The following is a 13,841-nucleotide window of genomic DNA, read 5'->3' on the forward strand; positions in this document are numbered from 1 at the left end:
ACTGCACTCTATTTTGGGATCTTTTTATTTTAGCACGTCTTCTGATGAACAGAAATTGGGACAAATATTTACATAACAGAGGAATCTTATTTTCCTACTTGATAAAATAAAATGATGTGCCTTCTTAATCCTTTGACAGATAATTTTTCTATTTTATGTTTATGCAAATAAAAACCCTGTAGGATTTTAGGGAGTATCTAAGGAAAAATATTTACAATATGATAATTTTTTAAATAAAATGAAAAAAAAATTAATGTTGTTTGTGTAAATTTGAAACTTCCTCTAGAGTAAAATATCAAAAATGTACTAAAATGAAATTTAGATTACAAATCTGAATATGTGAGCAGTAGACACACACATTTTTATCAGGCAACATGTTTTATCAGGAAAACACTAACCAGTGTTTTCTCAGTGGTGCCAGTCTGATAAGTCACAAATGCAGCTATAATTGAATAAAAGGCAGCAAATAGAAAAAATATTATGCACAATTTAGTGAAAATATATCTCTATGTTTCTACTCGTGAGTAGCGTTGCCTAACTTTAAGTTATTCCTCTTTGTAAAACTAAAACAACATCTGCATAATATACTTTGCGAATACCATGACCCCCAACTGGCTGTTGGCTTAGATTTCTCATCAATAAAAGGATGTTTGCAAAACTTAGGAAACGACTTTTTGCTGAGCTCCTCATCTTTAACGTTTGTTATGCCTTCTAGATTATTTCTATCTACCAAACACACAGTTGTTTCATGGTGAAACACTGCTGGAACGTTATTAGTGAATTTCATAGAACAAGCTTAATTGAGATCTAAGGGCTGTGAATCCTATGTTCTTGGCCAGTCATCTCTCAACCTTTCTATGGTGCCACACCTGATACTACAAAGGTATCTGGGGAGCTGGTAACTAGTGAGAGAGAAGAAAGGAGACAGAGATGATTACATTTTGAAATCTGGATTATGAGAGACCAGATAGAGAAATACAGGGGACCATCTTCAGGAGATTAAGAGTGGTTGGAATGGGCTTTGTGCACCAAACTGCAACACTCCTCCTCTGTGATCATAGCTGTGAAAGAGGGGTGCCTCCAGGAAGCGTCCCATGTCAAGGATCCACCAAATCTCTCTACTTCTATAACTCAGGGCAAAATCTATAAAATCTTACTCAGCCTGATACAGGTATTTTGCAATCCGTGGGTAGTTATCACTCCCTTAGACATCTGTCCATCAAAAGAATGTGAGACTCAGCAGATTCTGGGGGTTTCTCATGGTGATTTAAGCTCAGGGGCGCAACTTTTATTGGTGTTTCTTTCTTCCCTGACTCTCTCTTCCTTTTCTATTATGTCTCTACTTCCTGGCATCAGCTCTCAATTAATCTATCTTGATCCAGACTCTGATTTGGGGGAATTCAAATTAAGGATGGTGATCCAGTAATTGTGAAATTGTTTGTTTTTAATTTTATTTAATTCTTTTTCATTAAAAAAAAAAGTTGTTTTTTTTTTTTTTTTTGCCACACTGTGAAGCATGTAGGATATTAGTTCCCCAACCAGGGATCAAACCAAGTACCCCCTACACTGGGAACATGCAGTCTTAACTACTGGACCACCAGAGAAGTCTGGAAAATTATGTTTTGATTTAAAACTTCTGGCCACAAGGAAGCCCAGAGGAAGAAAGTAGATATAGCTAAAGTAGTAAAGTGAATTTCGTGGACCAAACACATTGTTTTCATTACTCTTAAACATTTATAGCAGTATTTGTGAACAATGTATTAGGGATGATAAAAATGAATATTAGTGAGCCTAGACAGATGGTAGTCAGAGTTTAAATTTAGAAAGAGAAATCTGCAACACGGTAATGATGAAGTGCCACCATGGCATGGTTGATCCTGGAACAACTGATGATGTGAAGAGGTTGGTTGGTGACGAAAATGGGGAGAGAAAGAAGGGCCAGGAAATTGTCATGATGGGAGCAAAGTGAAGGTGAGGGATGGGCACGGGAAATCATGCCACAGAGAAAAGAACCCGTGAAGATTTGGTCTTAGATAAAGGTAGTGTGGTGGGCATAATGAATGGGTTCAGTGTAGGGATGTCTGGAGTCGACGAAAGTGAAATGGAGATGATCTTTAGCTGAACAACGGGCGGCTTCCAATTAGTACTTTGGAAGGTTTTCATCAATGTTGTAGACTCCCTTACTAGCCCTCACTCTTCATCTTCCCTAAATTTCCAGTCTTCACAGGAGAAGGTTAGGGAAGGTGAAGTGTACCAGAGTGATTTTTTATTTATGCATTTGATTCTGAGTATTTAAGATCAGGATTTTGTTTAGAAGTTTTGTTTGTTTTTATGTTGTTGTTTCTTCAGGTGCTACTATTTAGCTCAGTGTCCATTCTCAACGGGCTTCCCTGGTGGCTCAGCTGGTAAACCACCCACCTGCAGTGCCGGAGACCTGGGTTCACTCCCTGGGTGGGAAGATCTCCTGGAGAAGGGAAAGGCTACCCACTCGAGTGTTCTCACCTGGAGAATTTCAGTAAATGTTATTTGAAACTGATGCACAATTCCATGAATTGAACAGCCCTTGTACTTATACTTGCTGTTAACGAAATTCCTGAGGGGTTTGGGGGGATGCCTGCTTTCTCTGTCAGCAGCAAATTTGGAGGAAAACATTGAGAGAAACATTTAAATCTTTTTTAAATTTTTGACAAAAATTCTCACACGTATGTTTCTAAATACATGTGTAAGAGGTGTGGGTTCAATCCCTGGGTCAGGAAGATCCCCTGGAGGAGGGCATGGCAATCCACTCCAGTATTCTTGCTCAGACAATCCAATGAACCAGGAAGACTTAGCAGGCTACAGCCCATGGAGTCTCGGAGTTGGACACAACTGAAGCAACTTAGCACGCGTGCACATATACATGATAGTCGCTCAGTTGTGTTTATCTCTTTATAACCCCATGCACAGTAGCCTGCCAAGCTCTTGTGTCCATGGGATTCCTCAGGCAAGGATACTGGAGTTAGTAACCATTCCCTTCCCCTGAGGATCTTCCCATCTTAGGGATGGAACCTGGGTCTCCTGTATTGTAGGCAGATTCTCTACCATCTGAACCAAGGAAGCCCATATGTGTGTACACACACACACACACACACACACACACACACACACACACACACAGAACAAGTGCTAAATATTCAAAAGGAAAAAAAAAAAAACAGTTTGATTGAGAAAGATTCTAGTTGCTTCTTGGAAAGTCTCATTTTTCCAAAACTGCTTTTCAGTGTGTTTTGCTGACAATCAGATTGTTATTTCTTTAAAGAGCTTATTCTTGGATGGGACACTGATGAATTCTGCTTTTTGAGATGGGTACTGTCCTTGCCTAATTTATCTTATAATGTCTGGATCTTAACTCCTTGCCGCTGGATCTAGATAGGCTCTATTACTCTGCTGTACTTTGCACTCCTTTTTTATTGTCTGCACATAGAAAGGTGAATATCGTGAGAACAGACAGACAGGGGTTTATTGGTCTGCACATTCATCTCTTTGGCATAATGTTGCTCCTCTCTCTAGGGGACGTGTGGCAGGGGTTTATCAGGCCTACTGTGATAGAGAGGTATAATACAGTCTGTAATGTTTAATCAGTGAGGTATGGTCAGTATGTCTTGCTGACCGTACGTTCTCTATAATTCTGTGTAAGTACCAGTGAGTAGTAGCATAATTTATTCAGAGTCTACAGAACAAATTCTGGCTCCAGAATCTGACTGAAGTAATCATAATGTCATGGAACTGAGAAGAAGGATGAACAGGTTTTCTATACATCTCCAGAATCACAGACCATCTTCATCTATGTTTATCCAAAATGATAACTCCACTCAGGTCTTCACATTTCTGTGCCTTGAGGTTTTCACGGTAAAGATTTAGAAGGGACTACCCTAGTGGTCCCGTGGTTAGGACTCGGTGCTTCCACCGCAGAAGACATGAATTCATTCCCTGGTCATGGGACTAAGATCCCACATGCCCTGTGGTGCAGCAAAAAATAAATAAATAAATAAAAGACCTACAAAATAAATCACAAAGCCTTAATTTTATTCCTAAGTTGATATTGGACTTTGCCTTCTGTCAGCATCACTAATGAGTAGTTAAACCATCAGTGTCTGTGAGTGCTATTCGCAAGCAGAGGGGGTTGAGTAGCTTAAGACCAATTAAGAGACAAGCCATAGAAACCAGGCTCTGAATAATTAAGTGCTTAGTGCACTTCCAAATCTTAAAATTCATTTAATAGGATTGATTTAAAAATACATCCTAACCAATTTTTGGATCCATGGATAGTAGTGTGAATTAGATTCTTGCCACTCCTTGCCAGAACCATCAAGAAAGCTTGTCATGCACACATCATTTTTTATGATCTAATTCTTTAGAATGAGAAGTCTGCAAAATTTAAGAAAATATTGTAAGAGAAATATACATGAAAACACTCACTAAGCAAGCTCTGAACCAGGCACAATTTATCTGATAGCTGTTTCCTCTGATTTCTTACCTCTTTAAGCCTATGAATGATGAATCAATTAGCTTACTATTATTTTTGTCATTTCTCATTTCAGAAGAAGTCTTTCAAAGGAAATTGGCATGTTTACGATCTTTCTTTAGAATTCATATATTTCAAAGACATCTGTCCCATTAGATTGTACATTTTTCTACAAAAGAATTTCAATGTTTATCTTTCCCTGTGCCTTCAAACAGTTAATACATTAAGTCTTTGAATGTAAAGATTGAGCCTTGCTGTTTATGTTTTAAGCATCTAAACTGATGCCTGTTTAGATGAGAGTATTGATAATTATTAAATGAATCAATATCAGCTTGTGGTAGACAGAATCATCTCCTCATCCCCCAAAGATCTCTAAGTCCTAATCCCCATTCCTGGTGAATACGGCAAACAAATTAAGGTTGCAAATAGGGTTAAGGTTGCAAATACATTCATCTTAAAGTAGAGAAATTATTCTGGATTATTTGAGTGGACCCAGTATAATCACAGGGGTTCTTAAAAGTGGAGGTGGGGGCAAAACAGGAGATCAGAGGGAGGCAACAGAAGGACCTGACTCACCACCACTAGCCTTGAAGATGAAGCAATGTGGACAGCCAGCCTCTGGGAACTGAAAAAAGCAAGAAATTGGATTCTCCCCTAAAGTTTGAGGGGACAAGGAAGGAACTCAGCACTGTTGACACCATGATTTTATCCCAGTGGAATCTGTGTCAGCCTTTTAACCATAAAAGTATAAAATAGTGCAGTTGTATCATTTTATACCCCCCTTGATTTTGTGAATTTATTACAACAGCAACAGAAAACTAGTAGACAATTATGGAAATCATTTCAACTGAACAGCATTCAAACTATTTCTAAATTACATTATAAATAGCTTCTGGAAGATTGTCTTTGTTTCTCCTATTTTTAAAGGTCTGTATCATTTGAGCAGCTTGTTAAAAAGTAAAAGCTATGTTGTTAATTATTTTGACTTAATAGTTTCTTTATACCTGCTCACAAGGATATATTAGAATTGAAAACTATTAAATATCCAAAAAGAGTCTTTGGAGATGAGTGCTAATATATCAGAGAATATTTTTGTTTATTATTGAAGTATAGTTGACTATGTCTGCATCTCCATTGCTACCCTGCAAGGAGGTTGATTAGTACCCTCTTTCTAAATTCCGTATATATGCATTAATATATGATATTTGTTTTTCTGATTTACTTCACTCTGTATAATAGGCTCTAGGTTCATCTACCTTATTAGCAGTGATGCAGATACCTTCCTTTTCATGGCTGAGTGATGTTCTATTGAATATATATATATATATATATATATATATACACACACCACAGTTTCTTTATTCATTCATCTGTTGATGGACATTTAGGTTGCTTCCATGTCCTAGCTATTGTAAATAGTGCTGCAATGAACATTTGGTTACATGTGTATTTTTCAATATTTGTTTCCTTAGGGTGTATGTCTAGAAGTGGTATTGCTGGGTAGTATGATAGTTTTATTCCTAAATTTTTAAGAAATCTCCATACGGTCTTCCATAGTGGCTGTATAATTTATTTTCTCACCAACAGTGCGAGAGAGTTCCCTTTTCTCCACACCCTCTCCAGCATTTGGTTTGTAGATTTTTTTTGGTGATGGCCATTCTGACAAGTGTGAGGTGATATCTCCTTGTAGTTTTGATTTGCATTTCTAATAATAAGCGATGTTGAGCGTCTTTCCATGTGTTTATTAGCCATCTGTTTGTCTTTGGAGCAATGTCTGTTTAGGTCTTTTGGCCACTTTTTGATTGAATCGCTTGTTTTTCTGATGTTGAGTTGTATGAGCTGCTTGTATAGTTTGGAAATTAATCCTTTTCAGTTGTTTCACTTGCCATTATTTTCTCCCATTCTTAGGGTTGTCTTTTCACCTTGTTTATAGTTTCCTTTGCTGTGCAAAACCTTTTATGTTTAATTAGGTCCCACTTATGTATTTGTTTATTTTCATTTCCATTGCTCTAGGAGGCGGGTCGTAGAGGATCTTGCTGGGAACAAATATGAAATGCTCCACAAATGTGTGTGTCGTCCTTGCACAGGGCCATGCTAATCTTCTCTGTATCATTTCAATTTTAGTATATATGCTATTGAAGTGAGCACTCTAATTTTTGCCTTAGAGGAAATGGAGTTCTACACATATATACATTATTTTTAGATTCTTTTCCACTATGGTTTATCCCAAAAGATTGGATATAGTTCCCTGTGCTACACCCTAGGATCATGTTATTTATCCATTCTAAATGTAGTAGTTGACGTCTGCCAACCCCGTGCTCCCAGCGCATCCCTCTTTCTTTCCCCTCCCTTTGGCAACCACAAGTTTGTTCTCTATGCTTTTGAGTCTGCTTCTGTTTGGAAGATACATTCATTTGTGTCATATTTTAGATTCCACATATGAGTGATATCATATGATGTTTGTCTTTCCGTTTCTGACTAACTTCACTAGTATGATCATCTCTAGTTGCATCTGTGTTGCTGCAAATGGCATTATTTTGTTCCTTTTAAAGGCTGGATGGTGTTCCGTTTATATATACATGTGTGTGTGTGTGTGTACGTATACACACACACCACAGCTGCTTTATCCATTCATCCATCAGTGAATGTTTAGAAGATTATTTCCACGCCTTGGCTACTGTGAACAGTGCTGCTATTAACATACGAGTGCATATATAGATAACATTATTTTTGACCTAATGAAGTCAAATATTATTTCAAGCCATCTGTTTCCATAAAATGTGCCCAGAAAATTGTACACTGTAAATCTAAATTCATGCAAATATGTATCTCTTAGCTCTTAACCTTAATACTTGCTTTCAATAATTCCTGTTATTAAAAAAAAAAAAAAGATCATTAGTGTTTAGAAGGGCTCAAAGAGCTAGTATCACCCCTGAGTTTTAGGTGATTAAATCTAAAACATATATGATGCCCTATTCTGATGAAATAAAGAGTGTCCTAAATCTCTGAATAGCTGAGTGCCATAGGAAAGCATAGGCTCAAGACACAAAACAAAAGCTCAGGGAGACGTTTATTAAGTGTTAACCTAATATACAGTTGTCCCTTGAGGGTTGTGACACTACTCCTTCTCCCAGTTGAGAATCCTTGTATAACTTGTTTGTTCTCTCTCTATGTTAATTTCTTCTATTTGCAGTTCTATATCCATGGATTTATTCAGCCTTAGGTCCTGTAGTAGATACTTTTTGCATGCATGCTCAGTCATGTCTGACTCTTTGCAACCCCATGGACTGTAGCCTGCCAGGCTCACTGTCCATGGGATTATCTTGGCAAAAATACTGGAGTGAATTGCCATTTCCTCCTCCTCCTGAGGATCTTTCTAATGCAGGGATCAACCTTGCCACCTGTGGTTCTGCACTGGCAGACAGATTCTTTACCACTGAGCCACCCATGTAGCTCCGTGTAGTAGGACAGTACTTCAATTTACTATTAAAAAAATTCTAAGTGGACCTTCCTGGTTCAAACCTACATTGTTCAAGGGTCAACTGTATGTTTGTATTATTCAATTGATTAAATTCTTATTGATTTGAGTGTTTCTTATTATTCATGGAATTAAAATACTTTCAAGCATTTAAAAAATGTATCTGTCCATTGAAGATGTATTACTGTTACAGCAAGTAGCAAGATCAGGTGGCTGTAAATAGGGCCATTTTCTCTTGAACTGTGAGTGCAATTTATTTTGGAATAGAGGCTGATGAAACAGTTGTACTAGTTGAGTCATTGCAATGCCTAATGTAAAAGACTCAACAATTTGATTTCTGACTGTTTGGTGGTAGAGCAGATGTTAGCCTCCCTGGGTGCTTGCCTGACTTCCATCAGTCAGCACCTACATCTCTTTCTAGATGGCTTGCCCTCAGACTGGGACGGGGGAAGGAGGGCTGGTTTACTGATGCACAGCCAAAGTTAGAGGATCTAGGAAGACACATCCCCCTGGTGGGGGCAGCTGGAAAACAGTGATTGACAGGTGTCGGCTGTGTGCATCCCAGTTCTTTTGCTCCTGGTGAGAACACCTGGGGTAACCTATACTCTCTCCAAAGTTTCCCTGACTTCCCTGGAGACAAAGGTGCTACCCACTCTAAGTAGTGTAGCAATTGTTAATAGTTAACAGGTTTCTCTGGAGAAAGCAAAGACAGTTTGACTACGGGAAAAACCTTTGTAGTCGTGGATAGAATTGCAATCCTGTGTCGTACTTGTGAACAGATCACTGGTTGGTTAACAGGATTCAGCCGATCCTACTTGTTTTCATAAAGGTACATCCTAAAGAATCAAAACTGTACCAATATTTAAGATAATGGGGTTTTAATTTAAACATTCTCAACAAAGCACAAAAGTATAGGAATGAAATATTGAAGCTAACCTATTTTTCTGAGCAATCACTTCAGGATAGTGTAGTGTATTTGAACCAAATGGTGATCCAGAGACCTGTGGGGTCCCTGACATTCTTCGCCTTTCTGGTGGTCTGCGAGGTCAACGTATTTTCATAATACGGGCTTATTATTTGCCTTTTTCAGTCTGATTCTCTCCTGAGTGTAGAGTTGAATTTCCCAGAGGCTACATGATGTATAATACGGCAACAGATTGAACGCAAAAGCAGATACAAGAATCTGTCTTCTATTAAGCCCCAAATTACAGAGATTTGCACAAATATAAAACAAGGCCACTCTTGTGCTTATTTATTTTGTTTTTGAAATTTTTATAAAAAATATACCACCTATGGCATCATGTGATGTCTTTTTAAAAAAAAAATATTGGAGTATAACTGATTTACAGTGTTGTGTTATTTTCAGGTATACAGCAAAGTGAATCAGTTATACATACACATTTACTCCTTTTTTTACCTTCTTTCCCCACATAGACCATTACAGAGTATTGAGCAGAGTTCCCTATGCTATAGTGCAGGTCCTTATTAGTTATCTATTTTATATATAGCAGTGTGTATATGTTGATCGCAATCACCCAGCTTATCCCTCCTCATTCCCTTTTCTCCTAGAAACCATGTGTTTCTTTTCTACATCTGTATTTTAAAATTAGTTATTAAGGAAGCATTAAAAATTTTGGATTTTTAAATGGTAAATAGCTTTAACCTATGTAAACGAAAGTTATTTGCACTCTTAATACTTGTTAAGAGTATCAAGAGGTCCTGACGCAAACATGGAAACAGTTAACAAATAAAACAATGTCCCTGATTTAGAGTAAAACTCAAGATTCACATTTTTTCATCTTCTCATAATTAGAAAAGACTAAAGGAGATAGCCACGATAAAGATGAAGCTTAAAATGTCCTCTCATCTTTCTGATCTTAGGTAGACAAACTGGATGTGTTCTAGAAGCTATTTTAAGGGGAATGATTAAGGAATGCATTTCTATTAAAGGAGTTACACTACCATACATTGGAAGCAAGCACATAGATTCCTTATGGTATAGTGGGTATGTTGCATTCTCGAATGCGGAGGCAATGGTTATGCTTCTCAACATATGCTTTATCTTTTTATTAGCAAATAGTATATTGTTTGAGTATATGGATGCTTTGTCAAAACATAGTCCATACACAGTGTGTGTGGTGTGCGGGGTTTCTGGGAATGGAACTGTGTGATTTGGGAGTGGCGTGTGAGTCTGTCAGAACTTGGGGAGAGTTTAAAGATAATATTCAAAAGCCAGAAGGGTAACCATGGATGTGTCCTCAGTTCATTTTGGTTGCTCAGTCGTGTCCAGCTCATTGTGATGCCATGGACTGCAGCTCGTCAGGCCTCCCTGTCCATCACCAACTCCCAGAGCTTGCTCAAACTCACGTCCATCGAGTCAGTGATGCCATCCTACCATTTTATCCTCTGTTGTCCCCTTCTCCTCATACCTTCAATCTTTCCCAGCATCAGGGTCTTTTCCAATGAGTCAGTTCTTTGGATCATGTGCCCAATGTATTGGAGTTTCTGCTTCAGAATCAGTCCTTCCAATGAATATTCAGGACTGATGTCCTTTAGGACTGGCTGGTTGAATCTCCTTGCAGTCCAAGGGACTCTCAAGAGTCTTCTCCAACACCACAGTTCTAAAGCATCAATTCTTCAGTGCTCAGATCTCTTTATAGTCCAACCCTGACATCCATACATGACTACTGGAAAAACCATAGCTTTGACTAGGTGGACCTTTGTTGGCAAAGTAATGTCTTTGCTTTTTAATATGCTGTCTAGGTTGGTCATAGCTTTTCTTCCAAAGATCAAGCAGATTTCATGGCTGCAGTCACCATCTGCAGTGAGTTTAGAGCCCAAAAATAAAGTTTCTCACTATTTCCATTGTTTCCCTATCTATTTGCCATGAAGTGATGGGACCAGATGCCATGATCTTAATTTTCTGAATGTTTAGTTTTAAGCCAACTTTTTCACTCTCTTTTTTCAATTTCATCAAGAAGCTCTTTAGTTCTTCTCCTCTTTCTGCCATAGGGTGGTGTCATCTGTGTATCTGAGGTTATTGATATTTCTCCCAGCAATCTTGATTCAGCCCAGTGTTTCTCATGATGTACTCTGCATATAAGTTAAATAAACAGGGTGACAATATACAGCGTTGACGTACTCCTTTCCCAGTTTGGAACCAGTCTGCTCTTCCATGTCCAGTTCTAACTGTTGTTTCCTGACCTGCATACAGATTTCTTAGGAGGCAGGTAAGGTGGTCTGGTATTTCTATCTCTTGAAGAATTTTCCACTGTTTGCCGTGATCCACACAGTCAAAGCCTTTGGTTTAGTCAGTAAAATAAAAGTAGATGTTTTTCTGGAACACTCTTGCTTTTTCTACGATCCAACGGATGTTGGCAATTTGATCTCTGGTTCCTCTGCCTTTTCTAAATCCAGCTTGAACATCTGGAAGTTCATGGGTCATGTACGTTTGAATCCTGGCTTGGAGAATTTTGAGCGTTACTTTGCTGGCGTGTGAGATGAGTGCAATTGTGTGGTAGCTTGAGCGTTCTTTGGCACTGCCTTCCTTTGGGAGCTCCGTTATCATCATAAGCACTGTCCTGTGCCCTTCTTTTGGTCTCTGCTGATTCCACGTAGTGCTTTTCTCCTAATCGTACTGTACTTCAGTGTTCTAGTCACCTTGTAGAATGCATCTTACAGACCTCCAGGTTTGCTAGTCGGAGTAAATAATCACACTAATATAATAATAATAAATAATATCATGTATCAATAACTAATTGAATACTACACACTATTAAGTTTCACATATTTTTTTAAATTTTCACGGATGGTAAAGTCTCCTCTTTTGGAATCCCCAAATCATGATTCTTTTAAGCTTATTTCCTCTTAACCTAATATGAAAGATCTCTAAGGAAATAGTTACCTAGTTATCCTTAATAAATGATTATGATTTTAACCCAATGAATTCATGTAAGAGTTATAACAATTTAAGATGCAATGTCTCCTGTAATTTATTTTGAAAAGACACAACTTACTATTTTCTACATCCTTTCACATCCCAAGCATTTTCTCATCCCAGGAACAGCGTTATGCCTTTTGTTGCACTTAGCATGCTGAATCTTCCCTGGTAGCTCAGTTGGTAAAGAATCCACCTGCAATGCAGGAGACCCTGATTCAATTCACGGGTTGGAAAGATCCACTGGAGAAGAGACAGGCTACCCACTCCAGTATTCCTGGGCTTCCCTGGTGGCTCAGCTGCTGAAGAATCCACCTGCAATGCGGGAGACTTGGGTTCGATTCCTGGGATGGCAAGATCCCCTGGAGAAGGGAAAGGCTACCCACTTCAGTATTCTCACCTGGAGAATTCCATGCACTGTATAGTCCATGGGGTTGCAAAGAGTTGGACACGACTGAGCAACTTTCACTTTCACTTTAGGATGGTGAAGAAAAGAGCAGTGTCCATTTGCTTTATGTGTGCTTTCTATGAGAGTCCACTGGAGGGTATGCTCCTTTGCCTCTGTGAACTTAATTGGCTAGAGAACATATTCTATAGAGAAAACTATCTTCTCCCCAGTTGGTCTTGGTTTGAGTTTTGGTTCTGTCTCTTGTTACTTTTGAACATAGGCAAGTTATTTAGTCTCTTTCTGGGTTCATCAAGGAACCTAAGGAGTCCGTTCAATGTTTATAATGCCTTCTTTACAGAAATGTTGCACAGATTTTGTACAGTTCCACAAAAGTACTGGTAGGAAAAGGTAGATAATCCTACTATAAGTAGCATTTGTTTGCGTCATAAGAATCAACATCCAGCCTCTAGGCTGGAAATACAATTTCACTTTTGAAATCTATAAAGTGCCGTCATTGATGGACTTATCTAGTACATGGACTGTAAGATATACCTCCCTTATAGTGAGGTTAAGACCACCCTTCAGTTTCCAAGCTTTTCACATTGTTGCCATATCTCATTCTAGAATGGCCTCCAGTTAATGAAGTATCTCAGCTGGAGCTCAATAGTTTTCTAGCAGGGTTAGAAAGAGTAGCACAGCAGATAAATGCTTACCTGAAATTTGCTGTAGTGGCTCCCAGATTTGTAAATACTGGTCATAATTCTGATTGGACCAAGACAGCTATCTTCATCAGGCAGTCATTATTTTAGGTAAAACAACTATAAAAGCATGGATGATTTCGAACTTCTTGTAGTGATCTCATGACATATCTTTGCACCTCCAGTTCACAGATCCTAGGATCCCTTGCTACCCTCATTTCCCAAAGAAATGTCGCTCAAATATAGATGTAGCATTTTTCATGCAGATTTTTCTGATCTTCAATTTCTCTTCTCTTAACTTTCACTGCAGTTTATCAAATCATTTTATTCTGTATTGAGTCTCTGTGACATGTAGCCTTGGGACTTACCTTATCCCACTGGATGGCAGAATTATGCCTTTTTTAATCCTTATATGTCCTCCAGTACCAGCATTTAAACATAAGAAATGTTTAATATAGATACGCTGAATTGAGTTTCAATACATTGAAACTGTGGTTTCTCAACCACACTGTGTCTTAATACATTCAATCAGTAAATAGTTATTAAGTGAAAGTAGAAACCAACTACAATGATTCCATACAGAAATATTTTACATACTGTGTTCCTCTTTGTAAATTTTAAAATGTTTAAATTTAAAAAGCTTTCTTTGGATACAAGTCAGTGTTCAAAACAGCATGTATCGTTTTCTTTCTCGTAAATTTTAAATTATCTCTCGAGTCTACCTCATCCTTTCCATTGCTCCTATCTCCAGATTTTTTTCTAAGTAATGGGTTATGAAAATTAAAAGAAGCAAAAATAATACAAAATACAAAATGTATTAGAATACCACACATCCT

General features: G+C 38.1%; 1 protein-coding gene and 1 non-coding gene across 26 annotated transcripts in view; one reads left to right on the top strand and one right to left on the bottom strand.

Annotated features, from left to right (window-relative positions):
- RBMS3 (RNA binding motif single stranded interacting protein 3) overlaps positions 1-13,841 on the top strand; it is a 797,532-nt gene that overhangs the window by 531,446 nt on the left and 252,245 nt on the right. The window contains exon 7 of one of the 25 annotated variants that reach the window (XM_086365597.1): positions 2,350-2,535. The exons of the other annotated variants lie outside the window; for them this stretch is intronic. Within the exon in view, the coding sequence (XP_086221723.1) occupies positions 2,350-2,363 (14 nt within the window). The 3' untranslated portion in view covers positions 2,364-2,535. Of the gene's footprint in view, positions 1-2,349; positions 2,536-13,841 lie in introns of those variants that run through there. 25 annotated transcript variants of the gene reach the window in all.
- On the bottom strand, positions 6,547-6,652 carry LOC147347941 (U6 spliceosomal RNA). The gene has a single exon (XR_015152023.1). It is a non-coding gene; the product is annotated as a U6 spliceosomal RNA (small nuclear RNA).

This window comes from Bos grunniens, chromosome 22, assembly GCF_055505025.1.
Source record: "Bos grunniens cultivar Pamir isolate PY7600 chromosome 22, Bosgru_T2T1.0, whole genome shotgun sequence".
Classification (NCBI taxonomy): Eukaryota; Metazoa; Chordata; class Mammalia; order Artiodactyla; family Bovidae; genus Bos; species Bos grunniens.